Raw genomic sequence first — 25,694 nt, 5'->3', positions numbered from 1 at the left:
GAGGAAACATAGGAAGAATACTCTTTGACATAAATCACAGCAAGATCTTTTTTGACCCACCTCCTAGAGTAATGGAAATAAAACCAAAAATAAACAAATGGGACCTAATGAAACTTAAAAGCTTTTGCACACCAAAGGAAACTATAAACAAGATGAAAAGACACCCTCAGAATGGGAGAAAATATTTGCAAATGAATCAACAGGCAAAGGATTAATCTCCAAAATATATAAATAGCTCATGCAGCTCAATATTAAAAAAAACAAACAACCCAATCCAAAAATGGGCAGATGACCTAAATTGACATTTCTCCAAAGAAGACATACAGATGGCCAAGAAGCACATGAAAAGCTGCTCAACATAACTAATTATTAGAGAAATGAAAATCAAAAGTACAATGAGGTATCATCTCACACCCGTTAGAATGGCCATCATCAGAAAATCTACAAACAACAAATGCTGGAGAGGGTGTGGAGAAAAGGGAGCCCTCTTGCACTTTTGGTGGGAATGTAAATTGATACAGCCACTACGGAGAACGGTATGGAGGGTCCTTCAAAAACTATAAACAGAATTACCGTATGACCCAGCAATCCCACTACTGGGCATATACCCTGAGAAAACCATAATACAAAAAGACCCATGCACCCCAATGTTCATTGCAGCACTGTTTACAATAGCCAGGTCATGGAAGCAACCTAAATGCCCATTGACAGAGGAATGGATAAAGAAGATGTGGTACATATATACAATGGAATATTAGCTATAAAAAATAATGAAATTGGGTCTTTTCGTTCTTTGGATGGATGGACCTAGAGACTGTCACGCAGAGTGAAGTAAGTCAGAAAGAGAAAAACAAATATCGTATATTAACGCACATATGTGGAATCTAGAAAAATGGTACAGATGAACCGGTTTGCAAGGCAGAAATAGAAAGCGGGGGTCAGGGGGTGGTGTTGGTGGGATGAAGTGGGAGATTGGGATTGACATATATACACTAATATGTATAAAATAGATAACTAATAAGAACCTGCTGTATATATATAAAAAAAAAACTCAATATGACAATCCAATTTACTCACAATCTGAACTTCCAGTGAGGATTTAAAGGAAGAGATTCTCTTGGGTTGTTTTAATACAGTTCTAGCCTGACTCGTCAGGCTAGACATTGAAATAAAGCTTCCACAGGGAGCTTACTTTCCCATAATCTCTTTGGAGCACTGGGGACACTACTATTGTCCCATAACTGAATAAGGTAACTCTTAAGACCAGACTCACGTTACTCTTGCAGCAAAACTGAGTGGATGAGATGGGACTTGGTGTGAACACGTTAAAAAGGATGAAAACTTATTTATGGCTGCCAAAATAAGAAACCTGCAGTGGTTCTCACCCCTGGCTGCACAATGCAATCCTCTGGAGCAGCTTTTACAAATCTTCGCATGCCTGAGCCCTGCATCTAACACTTGGATTCTACTGGTCTGGGGTGGGGTCCTGGCATCAGTTGGTTCTAAAAGCTCCCCAGGTGATTCTAACAGGCAGCCAGACTTGTGAATCACTGTGTTGGGGAATGAACTCTCTGTAGGAATAATTAGTGAAAGTCCTACTGGGAAAACTGAAGGCTTCTTGATTGATTACATAATTGATTAATTAGTTTCTTCAGCAAACATTCACTGGGTGCTTTCCACTTGCTGTGTCCTCACTAGGCATTGGAGATAACAAAGATGAGTAATACATGGACCTTGCTCTCTTGAAGCTCAGAGAAGAGCCAGGATATATAATCATTCTAGCATGGGGGTGGCACAGGAGTGGGGCAGGGAGGGTACAAGGCATGGAGATCTCAACTCAGAACCCAAGAAGAATGAATTCAATTATCCATTTAGAAAGCTCAGGAGGAATGGATTAACTTAAGTGATTTGTAACTGCGCCAAGGTGGGTACTATTAAGGCACCTAGTGATTCCAGGCATTTGGACGCAGGTGGTGTTGTCTGGTGAGTGATTTAACGAAGAAGACACGTGCTAATGAAGAGTAATGCCCTCTGGGGTATCTAGGAGTTTATGCTCTCTCACTGTTAGCCAGGAGTAAATAGCCACTTTCCTAATTCTCCGCAGAGGAAAACAGGAAAAGCTCTGTTTGGCAACTGAAGAACAAAGGGCGTGGGTGGTGGGGGGAGTTGGGATGCAGAGTAGAAAGTGTGATGTTAATAAATGATTTCTCCGAAGAGCCGCACTGTCCAGCAGAACTTTCTGTGATGATTAAAAGTTGTACACCTGCCCTTCCAACATGATAGCCAGTGGCTACACGTGGCTATTGAGCACTTCAAATATGGCTTTGTGTGAATAATGAATTGCATTTTAAATTTTATTTAGTTTTAATTGATTTCATTTTAAGTAGCCACATGTGACCAGCGGCTACTGAACTGGAGAGCTAAGCTCCAGATAATAGATATTAAAAAACAAAACAAAACAAAACAAAAAACTTCAGCTGACTGGGTGCTTTCTAAACACTAGACATATTCCGTCCTTATAGAGTCTCTTCTATTCTTTTAAAGAATATCCTACCTTTGCATTGACCAGAAGGGTTGTATGGGACAACTGAATTCTTTGCTATGTCTAGACAGTACCATGAAATCAAATTCAGTTTGCAAAAACGGCAGCCTTCTTCTGGATGTAAGTTTTGTCATTGCCTGGGCTAAGCCAGACCCAGATGTTGGTGGGTTTATTTCTTAAAGGAAGTTGAGACTCCTTTAATGGATTTCAAGTGGAAATCCATGGAACCCCATCATCATTCCAACAGAATGGAATCCCCTTTAAGGCCAAAATGTCCCAGCCTACTGGGATGTGGAGCTCAGTGGTCTTGCTGGACTCGAGGCCTTGATCTAGCAGAGGAATTTGTGCTGCTTTGTGGATCTGTCCCTGTAATGACTGAGAAGTTGCCCTTAACTACTCAAAGGTGGGCTGCATTTTAGCAGTTAATTGCCCTCCTTCTTCCAGCTACCATTTTAGGAGGGTCCTAAATGTTGTCTGGAAGGCTGGAGCGTGGAGGGAAATGGTTAGACCTTATAATGAAAGTTACATCTTCCCTTGAAGTGCACACAAGTGTAATATATCTGCTAATCCCTGGGACAATGAAATATTTACATCCAGCTTCCTAAAAATGAAGTTGGTCCTTCAAACAGCCTCCATTTTCCCCATTTTCTTTTATTGTGGTAAGAACAGGACGTGAGATCTACCTTCTTAACACGTTTTACAGTGTACAACACAGTATTGTTGACTGTGGGCACAGTCTCTAGGACTTAATCTTCTTGCATAACAAACTTTATACCAATTAAACAGCACCTCCCTACCTCCCTCTCCCCCAGCTTCTGGCAATCACCATTCTACTCTCTGCTTCTATGTGTTTGACTACTTTATGGACCTCATATAAGCAGCATCCTGCAGTATTTGCCTTTCTGTGATTGGCTTATTTCACACAGCATAATGTCCTCAAGGTTCAGCCAAGTTGTCACATAAGCAAGGACAGACTTCTTTTTCAGGGTTAAATAATATGCCACTGTATGTATATACCACCTTTTCTTTATCCATTCAGCCATCAATGGATATTTAGGTTGAAATGGCCTTTGTTAACATGCAAGAAGAGAGTCAGGATGCAGACTGGCGGTAAAAGGAATTTGCTGGTGCTTTATTCAGGGGCAAGAGAAAGGTAGACTCCTTGCACGAAGGTGAGGGGGCTAGGTTGACTGGACTGTGCTATAACGTGAATGAACAAGGGCAGCTGTGGCTGAGGACTGACTCGGGAGTCTTGAGCTTCTCAACTTTAATCAGGTCAAGAAAACCGATGTGCTTGCATCTGAAAACAATGGTTGCTTTTAAAGTGAGAAATCTGATGTTTTTAGGAGAGGCAGGGTGGGGAAGTGGGAAGAGGGGATATTAGAAACAGCAGCTTTTTTCACAAGACATGGAAGCAAACTAAATGCCCATGGACAGAGGAATGTACACATATACAGTGGAATATGACTCAGCCATAAAAAGGATGAAATAATGCCATTTGCAGCAACATGGATGGACCTAGAGATGATCATACTAAGTGAAATAAGCCAGACAGAACAAGACAAATATATGATAACAGTTATATGTGGAGTCTAAAAAAAAAGTAATACAAATGAACTTATTTACAAAACAGAAGCAGACTCACAGACTTTGAAAACAAACTTATGGTTACCAAAGGGGAAACGTGGGGAGGGGGATAAATTAGGAGCTTGGGATTAACATAACACACTACTATATATACAATAGATAATCAACAAGGACCTATTGTATAGCACAGGGGAACACAATATCTGTAATAACCTCTATGGGAAAAGAATCTGAAAAAGAATGGATAGATGTATATGCGTAAGTGAATCACTTTGCTGTACACCTGAAACTAACACGACATTGTCAATCAACTCTACTCCAACAGCGGCTTTCAGTTCAAACTTCTACTTTCATTGGTGTTTCCTAGGATGAATTCCTTCCTCACTCTGAGCCTCAGTCTTCTCCTCAAGAAATAGGAATAATAATGCTTACAACATGGGCTCACTGAGAAGAAGTGGTGAGAAGGTGGACGTACATGAAAAAAATTAGCACAGCAAGTGACAGAGTAAAATCTCTCGAAGGATGTCAGGTCCCTTTCCAAAAGTACAGAAAGGGAAGGAAGGATGGGAGGGAGGAAGGGAAGGGGAGGAGGGGAGGAAGAAGGGATGAGGGAGAGATGGCTGGGAAAGAGAGACGAGCGAGAGAGGAAACGGTGAGAGAGAGACAGGGAGGAAAGAAAGGAAGAAGAAAGGAAAGGAAAGCCATGGGATTATATGCTTGGTAAGTGAGGGTAGGTGGGTTCCAGGCCATGGCAAAAGTTTGGGAAACACTGGTCCAGGGAAGGAGCAAAGTCACCTGGAAGAGAAGCTAAATGTGTGACATGATTTTCACAGGGCAGACACTGGTCACAGCAGGTTCCTGCTCCTGCACCTTTTCCCCAAGGTTGAACCCTGGCAAGGGCTGGACCACTGTGAAGTCCATCAGCCCCATTGTTCATTCCATCTACCCCACCCCCTTCTCTTCTCCACCGTCTTCCTTACACCTGTTTCAGAACTCAGTGGGCAACTCTATGTTTTCACACCTGGATTTTCTAAAACACATCCCTTATTTTCTTGAAAATACACCCAAGGATGGGGTTGGAGGTGCAATTTGTAGGCTGCTTCTGATTATGCGATAAGATACTAAGATCTAAGTAAGTCTGATCTCAGCAACAGTGATAAAGGGAAGGAGATGCTGCTGGTGATGCCCAGGAAATGATGGTGTCTGTGTTGGGAGGGGGGCCAGCGGTGGGGACACCGATGGCGGTCATAAGCCGTGATAACCCACCACCCGATCCTTGCACATCAATTAATTGAGCATCTTTGATAAGTCACAGTCCTTGTCCTTACATGGCGTGAGGGAGACCGAGGAGAAAACAGGGAATTATCACGTGATGGGTGTCCTAAATGAGATGATTCCCATGAAGACTGTAGCGTATAGGGCCTGGCTCAAAGTGGTGACATGATTCACGCCTGTGGTTACTACTGCTAGTATCCGATCCCATCCTGAGGGCTCAGACATTTTGAGACAGTGGCAAGAATGGTGCTGGGTATTTTGATGGTATCAATACTGTTGTCACGAGGCAGTGATTACAAAGAGAGAGATGATCATCTGGTGAGAGCCCACATGAGGCCAGTGATGGGGTTGAAGAAGAAATGCTGACAACACCAGTCTACCATGGAGCTTCTCTAGAAGCCCTGGGGGGTGACTTCATGCTCTGATACTCGTGGAAGCTTCCTGGGCTCTCGATCCCAGCTCCAACCCATGACCTCATCCCAGAGCTCTGACGTGTGACAAGGAGGATTTTAGAAAGCGGGGGGACCTTCCTTGCTGTGGATCCTTTGTGGGGGAAGGTGCAGGTTGCAAGATAGCTTGGCTACTTTACTGGCTGTCAATAGAATAAACACCCCTGTCCAGGACTAAACATACAGCGACAACGAGAAACCAAAGGGGAATGATTTCCCGAAGCTTATAATTATTTGTTTTTCATTCTCTCTTCCTTTACCCCATCTCTTTTTTTAAAAAAATCCATTATTCTAGTTCCACATTAGCAAAACTCAAGGATTTTTCAAAAACTCCTAACAGGATTTGGCGCCAGTTCAGTACTTTGAAAAGGGGTGAATTAGAATCACAGGAAAGTGAAATTGGCTCCTGTCAGCAGGATGACAGGCTCTCAGCACACTCCCGGGGGGGCGGGCAGGGGGGCTCTCAGACAGGCCGTCAGCTCTTTCTCCGCTGCTGTGTCGCTCTTGGAGAGGCTACTCCTGCGGTCCAGATGGCACCCAAACGGTAACAAGAAATATTGGATGGAGTTGAAATCAAGCGAGAGCAGCAGAGGCGCAGGCTGAAGGCAGAGCAAATCAGAGCAGATCACAAATGGAGAGATGTCACAGCAGAGGAAAAAATAGTCATGGAGGGCTTTGCCTGCTGCTCTGACAGCCGTTCCCTGTAAAATGCTTTTCCTTTCCTTCGCTGGAAGAATGCAGATTTTATATCTTAGGCATTCGTTTCCTTACTGCTCCATTCCTGGATTCAGCCCTCAAGGCATTCATTTCATAATTCATAAACTCTCCTTGAACGGCTCCCCTGGGCCAATATTGTGAGCGCCGGGTTGCTGTCCCTTCTCTGAGCCGTAACAGTCAAGTGAGGGAAATGGGAGGATGCCCATTCAGGTCAGAGCAAGAGGAGAGTTATGACATGGGTACCGCGCTGAGGATTTTCACACCGCATGGACCACTTTCACTGCTGCAGTGCCATTCACAGGACTGAAGCCAACTCCACTGCAAATGACCAAAACAAGAATTCTGTTTTCATGCGACTGGAATTTGACTAGTTTCCCCATCTCTTGAATTTTTCTTTATTGTAAAATTAGGGAACTATCCACCTCACAAGACTGAAGATTTCCCTGTATAAGATTTGAGGTAATCGCTTAATTAGTACAGTGCCTGACATATAGTAAGAAAGACCTCCATTAGTGGGTCAACGATTCAGTGGAGTATCCTTTCAGAATACTATGATGATTTTATAGACCTATTTGATGGCATTTTTGAAAGTTTTATGAATTGCAGAATTGCAGAGGAGTAAAATTAGAAGAGGCTATAGAGATCTCTAACACAACTCAACCCAATATTTTTTTCAGATGAAGAAACTGAGGCTTTCAAGTTTTTCAAAATCATGATAATGTTAGTGGCCGGGCTCGGAGGAAACCCCAAGTTCCCAACTCCTAGTCTAGTTCTTTTATTTCCATCACAATTCCCCTCATGGGTGAACAGACTTAGAGGAGGCAAGAAGAAGTAAGAGCAGAGAAACCCAGCTCACAATTTACAACAAGGAAACTAAGGCCCCAAGGAAAGCTCAGCTTGCTCATATGTAAGACAGCAAGAGAAATGTCTCCTTCCCAGAATTCCGAGGATCAAGAGAGTTGATGTTCACCAACAGTCTAGATTTGGAAGGCAGCCTATAAGTTTGAAGTCAGAGGAAAGCTGCGAGAGCATTATCTATACTTGTCTCAGATTGATTATCCAACCTATAAATAGTTTGTAACTTTGTGTCATGATTTCACCTGCCCTCTTAACAGGACTCTCAGTATATTCCTTACCCTCTCAGGCCTTGGTACAAGCTACTCCTTGTGCTGGGCTGCCCTTCCCCTCCTTGTTCATCAGGAGACCCTGGAGACTTGGGTCTAGTCACCTGTTCCAAGCCTTCCTCTAAGGCCCTCAGGATGGACTAGATGATCCTCCTCTGGGCAACACATATGATGTCCAGTTATAATGGTTGATTGCTTTCTCTCTTCTCTACTACAGACTATGAGCTCGTGACACTAAGTTCCTTGTATGGGAAACTGTATCTTATTCATCTTTGTATTCCCAATGTCTAAATAGCCCAGGGGCTAGCACACAAAAAGAAACTACATTGAAATGACAGATTTTAAAAAACAGAAAGAGTAAATGGATGAACTTGCATATACAAGAGAATAGAAAACTGAACAGAAAGAAACTTGGTGATAGCATGATTTACAAGGCAGAGGGCATGGTAGTCGTTATGGTGTTTTCAAATGCTCAGCATGTATGTGTGTGTACGTGTGTGTATGCACACGTGTGTGCATACACACACACACACACACACACACACACACACACTCACTCACTCACAGAGACGTGGCATTTGCTATCGTAAACTCCAAAAAGGATGTCGTATCCACTGTCATTTGACCTAATGAGACTTTGCAATCAGAGTAAATGGCTCTGGCTCTAATTTCAAAGAAATACTAGGGGGATGTTCCAAAAAAAGTTATAAGAACAGGAATATGCTATTCTTCTAGCTCTTTTAATATCTGGATGGCATTTTCTTCTGAATTCAAGTCCTTCCCATTTGCGAGACCCATCAGCGGCTCGAGGGTGGCAGTCAATCTCTGACATTCCTCACTACTCGAAGTCCAGCCAATACCTGGCCTTACCATTCTCCCCAGCAAATGATAAAATGATTGTATGCCATACTGTCCAGACTCAAACTTAACAGGTCCAAAGAATTTTTGATCTCCCCAAACCTGTTCCTCCCTTGTCTTCTGATTTCTGTAAAGGCCACCAATTCAGCCCTAGATGCTCAAATCTTCAAGTGTAAAAGTTATTCTCCATCCCTCTCTCTCCCATACCCTGACAGCCAGTCATTCTTTAAGAAATTCTGATTCTACCTCTAGGACGCACCCCAACTCTGCCTGCCCCTCTCCTTCTCCTCAGCAGCATTCTCTTTTGCCTGGACAGCTGCTTCTAACACTTTCCCCCTTAAGTTCATCCCCCACACAGCAGCCAGAGTAATATTTTTAAATGATCAGATCAGGTTCACTGCCCTGATGAAAACCCTCCACCGTCTTCTGTTACACTTGGGATAAAATCCAAACTCCTTACCGTTACCTATACTACTGTCCACGCTCGGCTGCTGCCTCTGAGTCTGAGCTCATCCGCCACCACTCTCCTCTCTCCCACCACACTCTGGCCAACACCCGTCTTCTTGGTGTTCCTGGTGGACCCCTAGAACACTCCTGCCCCAAGGCCTTTGCCCTTGTCCTTTCCTTGTCCTGAGATCCTACTCTCCACCTGGTTGGTTTCTTCTCGTAATTCAGATCTTGGCTCAGGTGTCACGTTCCTAGAGACCTCCTCTATTTACCTACAAACAGTCACAGCTCCTATAGCTCTTGTCACATTTTCCTGTTCGGTTTTGTGCTCTGCGTTGTCTGTTTACTTGCTTGTTGGCCGCCTTCTCCCATGAACCGTGAGCTATGCAAGGGACGGGATCTGGTCTGACTTGTATAGCACCTGTGTCTGTGCGTGACATACGATGGACACTAGACCATATTGGTGGAAGGAGGACAGGAAAATGCATAAGTGACCAGAGGCTAGTTCTAGGAGGTACCTTCCAGTATTGCAGAAACTAAAAACTTAAAACAAAAGGGGCACTTTGTGTATACTACTATAGGGTCGAGGGAACACCACGTTTGTCACCTGTGCTCCGGTTTCTGCCTTCTTTTCCTGTTTGTTTTCTGGTGCTGGACACCCCAACTCTGAAGACAATGGAGCTAGGGCTAGAGGATGGCATATTCAATGAGATCTCATACAGATCCCACAAGCAGAGACCCTCTTTACCTGCATCCTTGCTATGTCCTATGAAAGACCCTTTTAAATTTAATCAGTATCTCTGCTTATGTCACAAGTGGTTGAGATCATTATTTCTGGTTGTGCTAGATCCATCAAGTCCCCAAATGTACAGGTTACTCTTGATTCCTCTCTCTCCCACACCCTGACATCCAATCATTCTAAGAAATGCTGATTCTACCTCTAGGACATACCCCAAACAGTCCATTCTGGTCTAAAGAGAAAGGAATGAGCTAAATAGTAATATTAAGACCTCATCCCTTCTTAGCCAAGCAGGGTTCAAGCAGGATGATAATCATAATAGCTGATGCTTAGATGGAAGTTCCTCTGTATGAACCAGCCACTACTCTAAGGTGCTTTCGTATAATAACTCATTTAATTACCATGACCAGTGTAGGTATTATTGCTATCCTCATTTTCAGAGGAGGGAACTGAGGCACAGAAGCGTCAATGAACTTGCCCAAGGTCACACAGCTAGTAAATGGCAGAGCTAAGATTTGCACCTAAGTGGGTGAGCTTTGAAGTACCTACTCTTAAGAATTATGCTAGGGTGAGGAGAACAAAAGGTGTGAGACAATGTGTGTTTTACCGTGAGGGTGAGAAGTAAGGGTTCTGGAAGGAGCAGCCACAGTGGGTAGTTCAAGTCCCTGCCAAATCCACGGCCATCCTCTCTGGAGGACCACGGCCCAATCACACTGTAAGTGTAATCCCTACAATGATGACAGGGGTAAGGGGGCTAGGACTTCTGAGGTGACAGTGGAAACAACAGCCTAGAGACAGACAAAGAGACAAGGCTACGAGATTACAAATACAGGAAAGGGGGAGAAAACCAGAGTACCGTGTTGACGGCACGCAATGGTGGCAAAGAGGAGTAATACTGGAGATACGGCAGCTGGCTGAGCTGCTGGAAAGAAACATGATGACACACTGACAGGACTCTGTGATAGGTAGAAAAAATGGGAGGTGGAGAGGGGGAAAAGTGGTGTAACAGGTGAGAATGAATGTCACCTTAACATGGAGCCATTCTTTATGCACAAGTGGAGAAGCAAGGGCCTCATCCTGCATCATCAGACTTTACTTCCACCTCCCCTTAGCAACCCAACCTCAATCTTCTCATTGACAAAATGGAGAAAATAATAGTTGTCATGTTAACTAAACTAGATAAACGTAGTGGAGTGTTGGAATCCATTGGGGGAAGTTTGTAAATCTCCCTTTATATATAAATATATGCAAGCCTTACAAAAGCAGATCTATAGGGGTGGGGGCTGAGGAAGTTGTGTTTTTAAAAGTGTCACCAATGACTGTTAGGCAATCTGGTTTTGGGGAATCACGGAGCTAGATACAGCTTGCCAAGCAATGCACACACTCCCTGGCCCCCAGTAAGTGCTCTGCAAATACTTGTTTCTTATAACGAGGTTTTTACACTTTAGGTTTGGACTGTCACTGATCTATATATTTTTATTCCCCATGATCACTTATGTATTACTTTCTCCTTTTTTACAACTGGAGTTTGCTCATTATTCTTCTGCGACCACTCATAACAGCAGTTAAGGGAGAAAGAAAGAGCCTCAACACGATGACGTATCCAGAAATGCTGAATTACTGTACCAGGAGAGAATGAGTGTCAGCCTCAATGGATGTTTATGGGGGAAACTGTATATTACAGCTCTGTTCGTTAGAGTTGCTTGTAGTTAAAGTTCTGTAAATGTTAATGATCTGTATTAGAGGAATACGGATAGACTCAGAGCAGCAGCAGTTTACAGATAGCCCTGAATCCCATTTTCTTACCATGTCACAGAGCTCCAAGGAATTGGGTTTATGCCCACTCAAGGAGCGGGCGTGCCCTGGGGCACCTGTATCTTGGGGACAGTACTGTCTTTGCTTTTAGCACAGGTTAGCGTGACTGGCAAAGGGTTTCAGGAACAAAATGGATAGAGCGCTCCTCTCTTCTGCTGGAACTCTCACTGCGTTCTACTCTTAGAGACAGCTGGACCCAGGGCGAAGAGCGTTCACCGTGCTTGGGTAGCACGTGGACCTGCACCCTGCTCTGCCTAAGATCACTTCCATTCCTGCCTACTGTCCTCGTGTAATTATTAATAGCAACCCCCCTTTCCATTTCAAAAGTGACCCAGTTTGGATGATAAACTAGGTCACCCTAGCTTCAGGGTCAGAGAGAGCTGGATTCGATTCTTAGTGATGCCTCTTCTGGCTGTGCTGATTGAACTTCTCTTATCTTCAACAGCCTTTAGAGTAGAGAAGAGACCTACATCTTAGGGCTATTTGGCAACGTCTTGACGCAGGGCGTTCAGTGCCCTCCGCGGGCCCCTGCTTGGTGGTGCTCAGCATTTGGTAGTCACAGCTGTCTGTTACCTTCACCCCACAGCCCTGGCACCCCCCTGCAGGTTCAGCCCCCTCCCCTGTTAAACCTGATCTCGTTGGCATTACTGCCCGGGCAGGGAGAACTGAAGGCACTCCAGCCCCTCACTGCCCCCCAGGGACACTAAAAGCACCCTAGAGGTTGAGCCAGGTCTTACTCATCGTCATATTTCTTGAGATACTTGGTACAGTCCTTCGTTCATAGAATAGCTCCTAGTAATGACGATGGCTAACACTTACTGGGTACTTACGATATGTCAGGTGCTGTTCTAAATGTTCTCCACGCGTGACCTTATTCAAGTCCTCAAAACAACTCCGTGAGGTAGGTACAATAGTCATTATCCTCATGTTACAAGCGAACACACCGAGACTCAGAGAAGTTTAAATAACCCACCCAAAGGTTACGTAGCTGGTAATGGAGGGAGAAGTTTTTCAAGCCTAAGTAGTCAGTCCTCAAGGCTCACACTTTTAAGTGCCATCCCGTGTTGCCTACCAAGTACTGAGTACCTACTCTGGGCAAACGTGACAGCGATCACATCTGTTCTCGTATTTAATCCTCACAGGACCCCAGAGAAATAGCTCTCCCCACACTGGTCACTAAGAAGAATCCAAAAGAGAAAGCACCTTGCCTAGAGTCACACAGTTAAGAAGTGTAAAGCTCTGTGTTTTGCAGATACTGAGACCCCCCCCCCCCCGCCAGGTGGAAGAAGTTAACTGTATGCTGCCCACAGCCCTTAGACCACAGACCGGTGGAAACCAAAAGGTTGATGGTGTTGACTCCCTATTACCTCACCACCAACCAATCAGAAGAATGTCCACCAGCTGATCACACACCCGACGATCTCCCTCCCTCATCCTGTCTTTTAAAACCTTTCTCGGAAAGCCATCAGGGAGTTCAGGTCTTTTAAGCACTAGCTGCCTGGATTCCTTGCTGGCCTCCGTGCAATAAACACTGCACTTTCCTTCACCACAAAACAAACAAAAAAAGAAGTGTAAAGCTCTGAATCACTTCACATTTTGTGCTCTTTCTGCTGTTACTGCCCCCCAAAGACCAGACTCCCGATCTGCATTCAGAATTTGATCATCGAGTAACAAAGCCTTGTTGGGAAGCCATGTGGAGGAGCTCCCGTCTGCCCGCCCAACTTCTCCCACCCACAGAACTAACTGTGGGTTCCTCTGACAGTGGTTCTCACACTACCCTCTCTGCATCTCTTCCCTTCTAGAACCTTCTGTCCTCGAGAGAGAGGAGGGGAGGGGGCTTCCAGGCAGATGGGCCTTGGGGTTCCAACCTGGTTCCAACCACATCTCCTCTTTCATCTGTTTGTATAGACGGCTACCGGGCACATTTCATTCGAATAAAGATTTCTGGGTTTTATCAAAAGCTTCAAGCCCATCGCTCCGGGAAACCAGTGGTAGGTATTTTAGCAGAGGAGTGGAGTGATCATTGTTTTATCCAGATGTGATTTTTGCCAACACACAACTGAGCACGCAGAGCACTTACCCCTCCATATCTGCATCTATGGGAAACAAGTTTCGAGAATGACGAACAGTGAGCTGTCTACAACTCTGTCTGATTCCATTCATGAGAGCCCTGATTTGCAACCCTGGGAGGGAAAGCCAGATATCATTCAAGGCGATAATGTGACCCGCCCCCGACGTGAGTCAGGGACTGAGAACAGAGAATAAGATGAGAGTAGGATTACTACTGTCTTTGGCAAGAACCTGAAGATAGCGAATGGAAGGGCTGATGTACAAACACTCTTAGAAGTCAGAGCGATAAAACAGCATGTTTGTAAATGACAGAGCTATGGGAGAGGAGACAGAGAGTTTGGTTCAGATCACCTGGTTACCTGACCGCCCAGTTTGCCACCTTGGACGTAGCTTGTGTTTGTCTCACCTTCCACATCCATGAGACCTTCCGGATCTATCCTTGTCATCGACTCAAATGTACACGCCTCCTCTACCTACCCCCTTTCTCTTGTCTGCAGGGTCTCACCCTCAGTCCAGACCCACCCACAGTGTCCTCAGTTGCCTAGCCCTCAATGCTTTGCCCTCAGAACCATTCTTGCCTTTCCCTGCTCTGTGCTGAATGACAGTGGCTGATCCCCGTAAACTACATTGCCCAGGCTCCCTTGCCAAATCCGTCTCCACTTAAATTGGACCAACAGGAGGCAGGGGTCAGAAATTGGATGGTGGGAGGGAGGGAGAAACAGTGAATTTCTTCCCTGCTCTCTTTGGGCAGTATTGTTGCAATGGCTGAGTCTCTCCATGGTTTCCACCAGACAGCCCCTTTCACTATGGTCTCGGCTCCCACCGGGCAGCTCCCTCTGTGGTCCCAGTGCCTGATGGCAGCCCCAGCTCCTGGGCTCTGCCAACACCACTGCGTTCCTCTGTCCTTTCAGTGCTAGGGGTCACTCTAGTAGTAACTTCCAACTGTGACTCATCTGGGTTGGCCCACTGTTTCCCATTGGGCTTTTCAGCTTTTCTAACACCTTGGTAACTAGTTCCACATGTTCATTTCCCTTTATTAAAACTGCCTGGTGTGGGTTCTGTTTTCCTGACAGAGACACATAGGTAACTCCACTAGCTACATAACGGTCTCCTCCCCACCTGCCAAGCCACCTGCCGCAGGCCACCGGAGTGATGTTGAAAAATACAACTCCAACAGTGTCACTCCACCACCTGAGAGCAACAGTGGCCTCCCAACAAGTCCCAGCTTCTCAGCACCACATTTCAGCCCCTTTGCTCCCTGGGGCCGGCTTCCCTTTGTATCCTTGTCTCCTTTCCCATCCTGTGGTCCTGCCATCCCAGACTGCTCATTAGCCCCTGGGCTACGTGAGGCTTTTCCACATTTCAAGTGCTTTTAAACATTTGGTTCCCTCTTCCTGAATACTGTTCCACCCGTTCTCCAGTGCCAAACTCCCATCATCTTTTAAGATTCTACCTAAACTCTATCCCTTGGGGGAAGACCTCACTAAACTCACTCAGGCAAAGTTTACTGCCCCTCCACTCTGCTCCCATAGCATCTTGGACACAGCCTTTCACAACCTTGATTATATTGATTGTAACTATTTTTATATGTCTATCTTCTTCTTGAGACCCTTAAGATTCTGAAGCAGCTGGTCTTACTCATCTTTATATCTCTAGGGAATAGAACACTGTCTGGCAGGTAGGAGGCTCTTAGTAAATGTTTGCTAAATGGATGAGTGAATGAATAAGTAGGTGAATAGAAGTTGTAAGGAACTCCAAAAAAATAAATAAATAAAAAAGGGCTTTGTAGCAATCAGATGGCTGGGATTATAAAAGTAATGAAGGTCTGTCACTGCAGGTATGTGAATTGAAACCCAAGAATCAGAGATGTTCATCTGCACTTATCACAAACCTTGGAGGATTCTTGCTTTGGTGGGAAGCCTAAACTAGATAGCATTTCTCAATGTTCCTATTAACTCTAAGATTCTAGAAATTTAGGATTCTATCCCAGGAAAATTTTTAAGTACAGCTGAAAGAAAGTCCACCCAAGAAACATCAGAAGAGGCAAGGTTCTCTTTCATTTGTGGGAATACACAGATTCAGATTCCTTTCCCTCACTTCGGGATGATATCCTCCCTTGTGATACCTATGTTAACTGTGTTGTGATCATTATAATTTATCTACAATGTGGCACTTAATGAGGAAGTGAAACTGACAAATGTTCAGACTAGATTTAAGCCAATTATGCAACATCTTGATCCAGATTTCAACCTAAAGGAAAAACTAACCGCTAAATTGTGAATGAAATTTTATTTGCCATGAACGATGGGGGACAGGGATGTAGGGAAGAGAAATGGAAGTAAATCTAGGGCAAGGAAAGCCAAGCAGACGCTGATTGTTGCGGGACAGGGGTCTCGTAGAAAAACACCAAGGAGTTTGGAGGGTTGGGGAAAGGGGTGGCAAAACGGACAGCTTTCTGAGCTTCGGAGGTGGGTGGCTTTCACTGAGATGTGTTCCTTCACATTCAAAAATATCTTTTCAACATCCGGATGAAGAAAGTGTTCCAGGCAGAGTGAGGGTTCAGGAATGGCTTAGACACGGCCATGCCCTCATAGAATTCAGTCTAGAGGTCGAGAGAGGTGTTCACAGCCAGGCAGGGAGTGTTGGGCCTCCGGAGCTCTAAGTGCTCAAAAACAATGAGTTATGGGAGATGGGAACTGAGGCCTGAGTACTAATTCTGAGCAGGTGAGGGTCAGGCGATTCTGACCAGGAGATGGAGGACTTTGCATTTTCTTTAATTCTACAGGCAGTATATTTTAGTGGAAATTGCGTGGGTGCCTGAGTCAAAACAATGTAGGGTTCAAATTCTGACTCTGTGATCGTGGGTAAGTTATGTGACCTCTCGAAGCCTCAGACTCCTTATGTGTAAATGACAGCTACATCCTCGCAGGGTTGTGATTACTGAAGGAGATAAGCCGAGACCAGAGCCTAGGCTGCCCGTGGCACAGAGCAGATGCTCAGTGGGGCCTGCCTGCTTTTTCCCACAGCTACGTTAGCTCTAGATACGGTACATATGGCTACTGTCCTGGCATCATAAAACAAAGGAAGAAACTGAATGGAGGCCTGGACTTCATATCCGATCATCAGGATGTTTATCAGTTTCTCCCAGCCTGGCTCCTTCTCAGGATACAGACAGATCTAGAGCCCTGATTTCAAGCTCTCTAGAAGGAAACTAAGGAGGAACAAATTTTTAAGCACCTACTCTGTGCCCAATGCTTGCTCAGTGATATGACTTGATTATAATACTTGGTAAACTTCTTCCCATCCAGAGCACTAACTTCACAGGGCCAGCCCATAACTTATTGCTGGGCACTTCAGGGTGTGCTCCTTTACAGCCAGGTGATAATAATGAAGATACGAATGGGGCCTGTGGTGTACACGGCTCGGGCAGCTGAGCTACTGGCAGCAAGACGATGAGTTAAGTACTTAGGGGCAAATGGAGTGCCAGAGGAGATGAGTGATTCTGAGGTCCACCAGTGTAGTCACCTTTACAATACAAGGATTCCCTTATAGAACCTTTACAATACAAGGATTCCCTTATAGAACCATTCAACCATATCTGCTTGAATACTCCTAAGGGCATAGAGCTCGCTACTCTGAGAGGCTGTCCCTTCTTCTGAAAATCAGCTCAGATGGCCTGAAATTTCTTTCTCATCTTTTTTTTTTTTTTGCGGTACACGGGCCTCTCACTGTTGTGGCCTCTCCCGTTGCGGAGCACAGGCTCCGGACGCGCAGGCTCAGTGGCCATGGCTCACAGGCCCAGCCGCTCCGAGGCATGTGGGATCTTCCCGGACCGGGGCACGAACCCGTGTCCCCTGCATCGGCAGGCGGATTCTCAACCACTGCGCCACCAGGGAAGCCCTCTTTCTCATCTTGAGCCCAGTTTTGCCCTCTCTTGTCATTAAACTTGAGCCTTTCTCTTAATCATAGGACAGCACATAAAATAAACAGAAGCAACTAATACATACCATCCCTCAATCTTTACTTCCACAGCGTCTCATAAAAGCGACCCCTCACTATCACAGGAAATGCTTTCACATTGCTGCACTGAGTCTCACGAAAGGCCTGAGATGTTGGTAGCGGATGGTCATCCTTTCCGCTTTGCAGCCCAGCGAAAAACAATGTCTCAGGAAGTCGAAGTGATTGACAAAGGGAGGAAGGAAACTCAGAGAGGTCTGATCATTCTTTTCAATTTCTGAATCCGTGTTTCACCAAAAAGAAATTAATGTCGAGGTCAACCTATCCATTTGACAATCTGTGTCCCTTCCTATTTACCGTGATGCCAAATTTTCAGAATCTCTCTTTTGAAGGCCAGAAAAAGTTCAGCTAGAATTCACTGGCTCATTATTACCAATAATTAGAAAGTCTTTTATGCCTAATACAACTACATAAAAGGCTTTTAAACTGGGCAATTTAAAAGGTGAAGGATAAAAGATCTTTTTCAGCTGAAAGAATATTACATGAGAGCGTAAGCGGAGGGGAGAAGAAAAGCGCAGAATATTTCTCATGCAAAAATGGCATAAGTCATACTAAGATTTAGGCCTGTGTCGTTGAAACAGTGTGACCTTCACAGTAAGTCTCAACCAAGTTCAGTGCTGTGGGGCATAAAAGGGTCTGAAATGGGCCCTTCAGCAGCCTGTGAATGCCCCGCTGTGGAACTAGATCATGTCCAAAGGCTAACAGAGTGCAAAAAGCACTAAATAATGAATGCAGACACTTTCTTCCCCACTTAGGAATGTGCATTTTTGACATTCCCAAAGAGGCCAGGGTATTTGTCTAAAGAACATGACAGCATGGTCAGTCAGTCAGCTGGCAGAAAGGGAGACTACCTGTCTCCCCCCAACTTCTTTGAGAGGGAAATCGATGAGAAATTAACCAGGTCTGAGTGCTGCTAGTAAAGGCAGTATGGACTCAGGAGCCAGGACCCCAGTGATCTGCCCAGAAGTGCTTCCATGCCTCATTTGCTTGTTCAAATCCTGCTCATCCTTCAAGGGTTTGCCCAAGTTGTACCCTCTTTCCTGAAACCTTCCTAACTCTCTAGCCATCCAACATCTCCTGTCAGCAAGCATTTATGCCACTGGATTTCAGAGACCCTGACATAGAAATAGACTCACATATTTAAGATACAGGAAAGATTAGCCCCCATGCAAAGCTTTTGACTGCCTGGACCAGGAAGGCATGAAATGTATATTTCTAGGAGTGAGTGAGATTAATCCTTATCTGGGCTTAGAGTTCCCAGGAAATGGTGGAGGGGAGCAAAGCACGACCTTAAGGACAAATCTGCCGGAAGGAGGGGCTATTACAGGTGCAAAGTAAAATAAGCAAACAAAAGCATCCTAATGTGTTCCTTGAGAAAGCAGAAGAAGAAAAGGGTCAGTACAGCTGAGCATCTTACGGTCATAGGACAAGGGGGACGTAAATCTACCACAGGGATGAGTGAAGACCTGGGGCCCAGCTAATCGAGACAAAACTTTGCTCCCATAAGCTGATGCACTGAGGTGGGTAAGAACAATATAACAAACACAGTGAATTCTAACTTCCACTGCCCTAAAACTCTGAAATCCGCAATACATCAAATTTGCCACCTTACTGAGGATATCTCTGACCATGAAACAGTGATGACAAGCCACTAGACAGAGCTCTAGACAGAGGTTCTAGAGCTGAGATCAAGGGATCCCGTCGGCTTCAAGGACTACAAAAATTTACATGTGCACGCGTTTCTTTCTGGGGAGAGAGTCTACCAGCAAAATTTCAAAGAGATCAGAAATCCCAAGAAGAGTTACCTTAGGGATAGTGATGATTAAAAGTGATTCCTTTCCTCAAGGAGCTCACAGAAAAGTAAGGAAAACAAAGAGAATAAGAGCTCACAGCGATTGAATCCTTACTGTGCACCAAGCACTGTGCTGATTCACATACTTAAGCTCATTTAGTCTTTAGGCAAAAACTACACAGGGCTATCATTAACCCCGAAGTCAAAGCTTTTAAGGAACCCAAAGTCCAATGGCTCACAGGGATACATTAAGAGAAAATAATCCTTTATGATCATTGCAAAGAGAAGGACAGAGGTATCCCAGAGGAGCTGATTACTCTGGGGTAAGAAAGGCTTCCCAGACGAGGTGTGTCATCACCTAGAATACTTGGCAATCCCCCAGCTCGGTGAGAATTGTTGGCTGGTACTCTGCTTGTTAGAGCAACAAATGGAAATGTTTGCATTTAATCTACTCCATATCCCCGTAAGGGTTTTACATAAATGTTTTCTTTAATCTTCTAAACAAAGCTACAAGGTAGGCGTTACTTTCTTTTTACAGATGGAGGACACTGAGGCTTAGAGATGCAAAAAGCTACTCAAGGACCCTTAGTAGGTGGCCAGGATGACAGCCATACCCAGATCTGACTCTGAAGACCCGGTGGCCATTTCTTTTGGGGCTGGTTGGTGGCTTTCCCCAACCACGGCCCCAAGCTGAGTCCCTTATTAGGACTCCGTGCAGACCCATCCCAAGGAAGAAGAAACCACGTGGTCCCTAGACCAACAGGCCATTGGGCAGTCTCCCTTCTTGTGGGAAACTTGTGGGAGCCCCAAACTCCCTGGAAGCTGCCTAACATGGCCTACTTTGGTTGTCTTTGGTTTGTCTTTCTGGGTAAGGAGCAGGTGGTGAGGGAGCAAATAGTGACAACACGGCAGGGATTTTCGGGGCACAGAGGTATCCTAGGGAAGGTACACTCAGCAGAGAGGCAGGGCTTCCGGGGGAAACCTGGAACACAGGAAGATGTCAGAGCAGCGGCGGACATGGGGTATGTAAAGCACCTCTGGGAGGTTTAGGCAAGTGGGACCAGCTTTCCAATACATCGGCTACTATCTCCTCAAATCATCTTGCAAGTTAGGCTCCAAAACCTCTTTTGGAAGATGAGAACACTGAAACTCAGAGGGGCAAGGAGACCTATCAGATGCCCCACAGGTAGTAAGGGCAGGAACTAAGGTTCTACCTGCTTCCATCTGCCTCTAACTTGAAATTGTGCTTTTCACTTCCTGCCTCTCGTAGGCTTTTATTAATACTCAGATAGTTCATGGAAAAGCCATCATCACCATCAGATGCTTCTAGGACTTTATGGAAGAGTGGGTTGGGAACCACTGCGGGCCATTCAGGCAGCTCCGATATTTTCCAAGCGAAACCTCAGTATGTACAGTTAATGACTATTTTGGAATCAGAATAACAGGGAATTCCCATTAAAAAAAAAGCAGCAGAGATTATCATAAATTCCTTCTATGGGGTAGAGTCATTCATATATTTATTATATATGCATACATATAATAAATATATACTATTCCTAGAGCAGCTGTCAACCAGACCCTGGGCTTGCTCCTGGTAACACAAGGACCTCAGGAAGCTCCTGGAAGTAATGAGGAAGAAGAATTCCAACACTGTGTGGTCAGAGGTATTCCTGGAAGAATGACAGGTACGGAAGCACAAAGCAGGGGTGACGTGCTCACATTATCGGGAGAAGTAAAGAAAGTCCCCGCAAAACACAACGCTTGACACTAAGCCAGGATGTCGGGGGAAGGCGTGACTCCCCCAGGAAACTGTAGAGTTCCATCGAGCTGGACCAGGAGGGGGCAGGTCAGAGACACAGAGAGGCTGGGATCTGAGTGCCGGGTATGTCAGCCTGAGGAGTCGGAAGTTGTTTTTTTTTTTTTTTTTTTTTTTTGGAGCTATTAAGCATGGAGGTGGTGTGGCCAGTCGGGCTAATAACTTCACAAAACCAAGGCGGCGAATGGAGCATGTTTCCTCATGCATCTAAGCCTGTTAGGGGCGAGTGAGGCAATTTAGGCACACATTGAATTGAAGGGAGCTGTGTGATAGGGGCTGGACCTAACTGAAACTCGAAGAGCAGACCGGTGTCTCGGTGACACGGAGGCTTGATTAAACGCAAAGGGCTAGGGGAGAAAAACTGCTCTTTCCCTGAGTGGCACCACACTGCATGCCTTCTACTCTTGCTTCTAGGCTCAGGGTTTTTTAAGGGGCTGGTATTCTGACATGTCTTTTCACTAAAACTAATGTGCATTGGGTTTTGGAAGCAGTATTTAGGTGGGATACGGTGGTTTCAAGGTACTGGCAGAGCGGGGTAGAGAAATGGACGTGGATCCGAAAGAAAGTTCACTAGGAAAAAGGGGAGCACGGGCAGGGGAGGATAAGAAGGGACCAGAAAGACTCCCAACTGGGGAATCCAGAAGCTCAAATTAGGAAGGAGAAAGAAAGGCTTGTCTTGCCCCTCTAGCCATTCAGTGTTTGAATCCCTACTCCCTGCCTCTGCCCCGTGATCTTTCTGACAGGGGGGTCTCCAAGGCTCTGCTAGTATAGCTCCAGTGACAGGGAGCTCACTCTCTTAGGTGCCAGAGTTCCACCCTTGAGCAGCTCGGACTGTCAGTAGGTCACCCTCACTCGGAGTTAGAGCTGGCTTTCTTGTAGTGCCACCCACTGGTCTCGGTTCCAAGAGTTGGCTGATACAGAGCAGTATAATCCCCCTTCCATTTAATGGCCCTGTGGATGGCCATCTCCATATTTACGGTTTCCTTTCTCCAGGCCAAACATCTCCAGGCCCTTTAGCTGCCCCTCATGCGATGGGGTTTCAAATGCTATTATTAATCTCATCTTGAAACATGCAGATCGTCTTTATGTCTCTCACAGTATGGGGTCCACAACTGATAACAATGGTCCAGATAAGGTCATTTAGCCTCACAACAGCTCTGTTAGGACCAGAGCTGGGATTCCTGAGGGTCAGCATGACTTCAAAACCCCATGCTCTTTCCACCCATTGTTGAATGAGATCAACAGTGACTAAATGCCCCAGTTCTTTTTACATAAGCTGTGGCAAAGTCACATGTCCCCTTGCTCAAGAGTCTGCACTGGCTCCCCAGGGCTGCCTGGATTATGTGGAGGGTGCCTTCTGAGTGCCAGCGGAAGGCCTTAAATATGGTTCTGAGCCCAGCAGTGGCACAGAGCTGAGGATTTTCCTTTGTGTCTCAGATTTCCCAGAGTCCCAATAGCAGATGGGGTCCAGGTATACAGTGGGCCCTCTGGGTTCTCTGCAAGCCCACGATACCTGGTCTTTTCTACAGTGTGCTGCCCATGGGCTGGACCCTTATACACTCCAAAGGCTTTGGCCAGCCCTTCTTCTGACCCTCTAAAGCTTCTTGACCACTTTCAAATTGGGTGGACAACTCTCTTCCCAGAACCAAGAACTGCCCCCTGCTTGACCAGGGACAATGAAGTCTTTGGCTGGAGACTTTTTCCATAAAACACCTGAGACTCTGAATCCCTTGGACACCGTAGTTTGCACGATTCAACTCATTCCCACTCATGGGGCCAGACCTTCATGCAGACTGGCACCCCCTCCTTGGCCCCATCATTTCCGCCTCATGCTCCCTTCCCCCTGACCCACTGAGGAGTTCCCCAGCAAAGCCATACAGGTTGGGACACGGATCCAGAAGGGCGGCTCCCTTCCTCGGACTGCAGACATAGCGTCAACATAAAGCCGGTCATGGGAACCCAGCAGAAGGGAGGAGATATACTTACACTTACAGGTTGACTTTTTGGCACATCATAAACACCTTCCTTCTTTTGGCTGGTGGGAACCTATGGAAAAACCAAATGTGACACAGTCAAAACACTCTGGTGCTATGCTTTCAAAGAACCAAGCAACCAGGCTTCCCCTCCAATGGCTAAGTATGTGTGAGCACAGCCCCTGAGGGGCCCAACTTCCAGAAGAAGGGGCTGCTGGGATCATGAAAGCTGTGGGCGAGACTCCTTCTCTCGGGAAAACTGGAGGAGGAGAGGGAGAATGTGAATCACTCCACAAGGGTCTGCCATGGGGCTCCTCACAGAACCACAGAATAGGAGGCAAAACGCCAGAGACCTCAGAGATCATGGGGTGGAAAAAATAATCCTCATCTCACCGAAGACAAAAGTGAGGCCCAGGGAGGTGCTAGGAGTTGCCTAAAGTGATTAAAAACAGTTTGCGGTGGAGCTTGAACTAGTCCATGCTGATTTGAGATGCAGGCTATTTAAAATACAGTAAATATCAAGGTCCTAGGACAAAGTACAGCTTCTGTTGGGATCATGTACAAATCATCTGATAATCACCAAAGGTTTCTACTCAAGAAAAGGGCCCATCAATGGCAGGAAAAGCATGAGCGAGAATCCAGAAAATCTCTGATGGTTTTTAACACTTATCTGGAACTTCTTCCCTCCGTCTCGTCTCTTCCCCATCCATCTGGTCTTATTGGGCCACGTGGTAACTATCAAGCCCTAAGCAGGTCACTTCGCTCCTCTGAGCTTCACTGTTATAAACTGGAGCTACTGACTCTGCTACTCTCTCAGGTTATTGAGAGGATCAAAGAGAAAAGAGAGTAAATAATCAAAAACTATTAGGTACCATCATACTGTAAAGTGCTAGAATGATAATTTCCTTTACCATTCATACATTATGTAAATAGGTATCTAAATACACATGAATAACTGTGAATGCATGAGATACTTTTCAAATCAGTCAACCAGGGGCCTTGCTCTGAAACCCTCCAGTTGGAAAGCAATCACTAGTTCATCCTCAGCAACTAGCAAAGCTTAACTCAAACCTCCACGGGAGGTATCAGCCAGCAGTGGTTTTTCTAAATGTCTGATAACCTGTCTTTCTTTCCATCAGACAGAGAGCCCCTTAAAAGCAGGCACAGTGCCTAACAGCCAGTAGGCATTCGGTAGGTGTCTGCTGGGTAAGTGTACCATCGAGGATTGTAGAGAATAGTGAAGAGAGAGACAAAGTATCTTTTAGGCTGGGACCAGCTAACCACACCGTTCTTCTTAGATAAGGAAGAATTTGAGCTTATTCCTTGAGTCCCTTTGTCATTTTCACTCTCATTTACCTTAAAATCCTTACAGTAACCCTAAGAAGTTGTTATTGTAGTCTCTACTTTACTAGTAGAGAGTGAGGCTCAGAGTTGTTACGGAAATTTGCCCAAAGCTTCAAAGCTGGTAAGTGATCAGATTTCAAATGCAGTTCATTCTGGCTACCGAACAAGACATTTATCACCAACAGTATGAGCTAACACTGCCAGGGCACTTTCTATGTCCCAGGCACCCTGCTAGACACTGGTGTTTACATACATTCTCATGTAATCCTTGGGACAAGTCTTATCAGGTGAGGAAGACAATTGTCCCCATGCTGCAGAGGAGGAAAAGGAGCCCTGGAGGGGGTCCCTCAGTCCGAGAATGGAGAGCCAGGAGCTTAAGCCTGGGCGGTCTGCCTTTGAACTGCTACAGCATATACAGCTGCAGCCCACCCGGGTCCTCACCATTCCCACAGCAGTTTCAGGTGCCTCTTTTCCTCTGACATCACATTCTATACTCCCAGAAGCTCGTGCACATTCTTGCGAAAAACGTGACTCTGAGTGAGCATGGCTGCTCGAAAGATGTGCTTTCAGAGGCGCTTCTGCAAACCTTAGTTCGCTGGTAGTCCGTGAAGAATGTAATTTCTTTGCTCCTGATAACCGAGCTCTGTCTAAAAGGAATGCTCTAAGAATGCCTACAGAGTCCTTGTTAATGACGGCCAATAAATTACCAGCCCTCACTTTTATTTTTCCTAGCTCGCCCTTGCCTGAGCAACACGAACAGTGTTTTTCTGTTCCCCTAATTCACTGCTCACTATGGGCGCTTAGCAAGTTGAACCACAGCTGACTCTCAATTATGCCTGAAAGTGGAGGAGAAGGTAGTGGGATGGCGAAACCCAAACTGTGCATAATTGAGAAAAGCTTTCCTGCTTGGGTCCCATGGGTGAGATACCAATCTGCCCGTTTTTCCTTTAAGATTTATTTCTGCCGGGACATCTTCTTGGGAGACTCGTCTGACTCTCTAGGACTGATCTGAGCCTTCCTCTGTACTCTTGTAACCTCTGGTGCATCCTTTCATTAAGAAGTAAGTTACCAAGAACCTATTACGTGTCACGCACTGTGCTTTGCCCAGGACAATGGTGGCGAACGAGAT

General features: G+C 45.6%; 1 protein-coding gene across 22 annotated transcripts in view; it reads right to left on the bottom strand.

The window, feature by feature from the left end:
• Window positions 1–25,694, bottom strand: part of DAB1 (DAB adaptor protein 1) — a 1,205,719-nt gene that overhangs the window by 39,965 nt on the left and 1,140,060 nt on the right. For 19 of the 22 annotated variants that reach the window (XM_067006941.1, XM_067006927.1, XM_067006946.1 and 16 more), the window contains one exon: window positions 23,235–23,294. In XM_067006941.1, coding sequence (XP_066863042.1) covers window positions 23,235–23,294 — 60 coding nt within the window. The remainder of the gene's footprint in view (window positions 1–23,234; window positions 23,295–25,694) is intronic. The other 3 variants (XM_067006942.1, XM_067006945.1, XM_067006944.1) reach the window with 1 other exon arrangement.

Source organism: Kogia breviceps, chromosome 1 (genome assembly GCF_026419965.1).
Source record: "Kogia breviceps isolate mKogBre1 chromosome 1, mKogBre1 haplotype 1, whole genome shotgun sequence".
NCBI classification, from domain to species: domain Eukaryota; kingdom Metazoa; phylum Chordata; class Mammalia; order Artiodactyla; family Physeteridae; genus Kogia; species Kogia breviceps.
The sequence above is the reverse complement of the archived record's forward strand: the minus strand, read 5'-3'. Positions and strand labels throughout refer to the sequence as shown.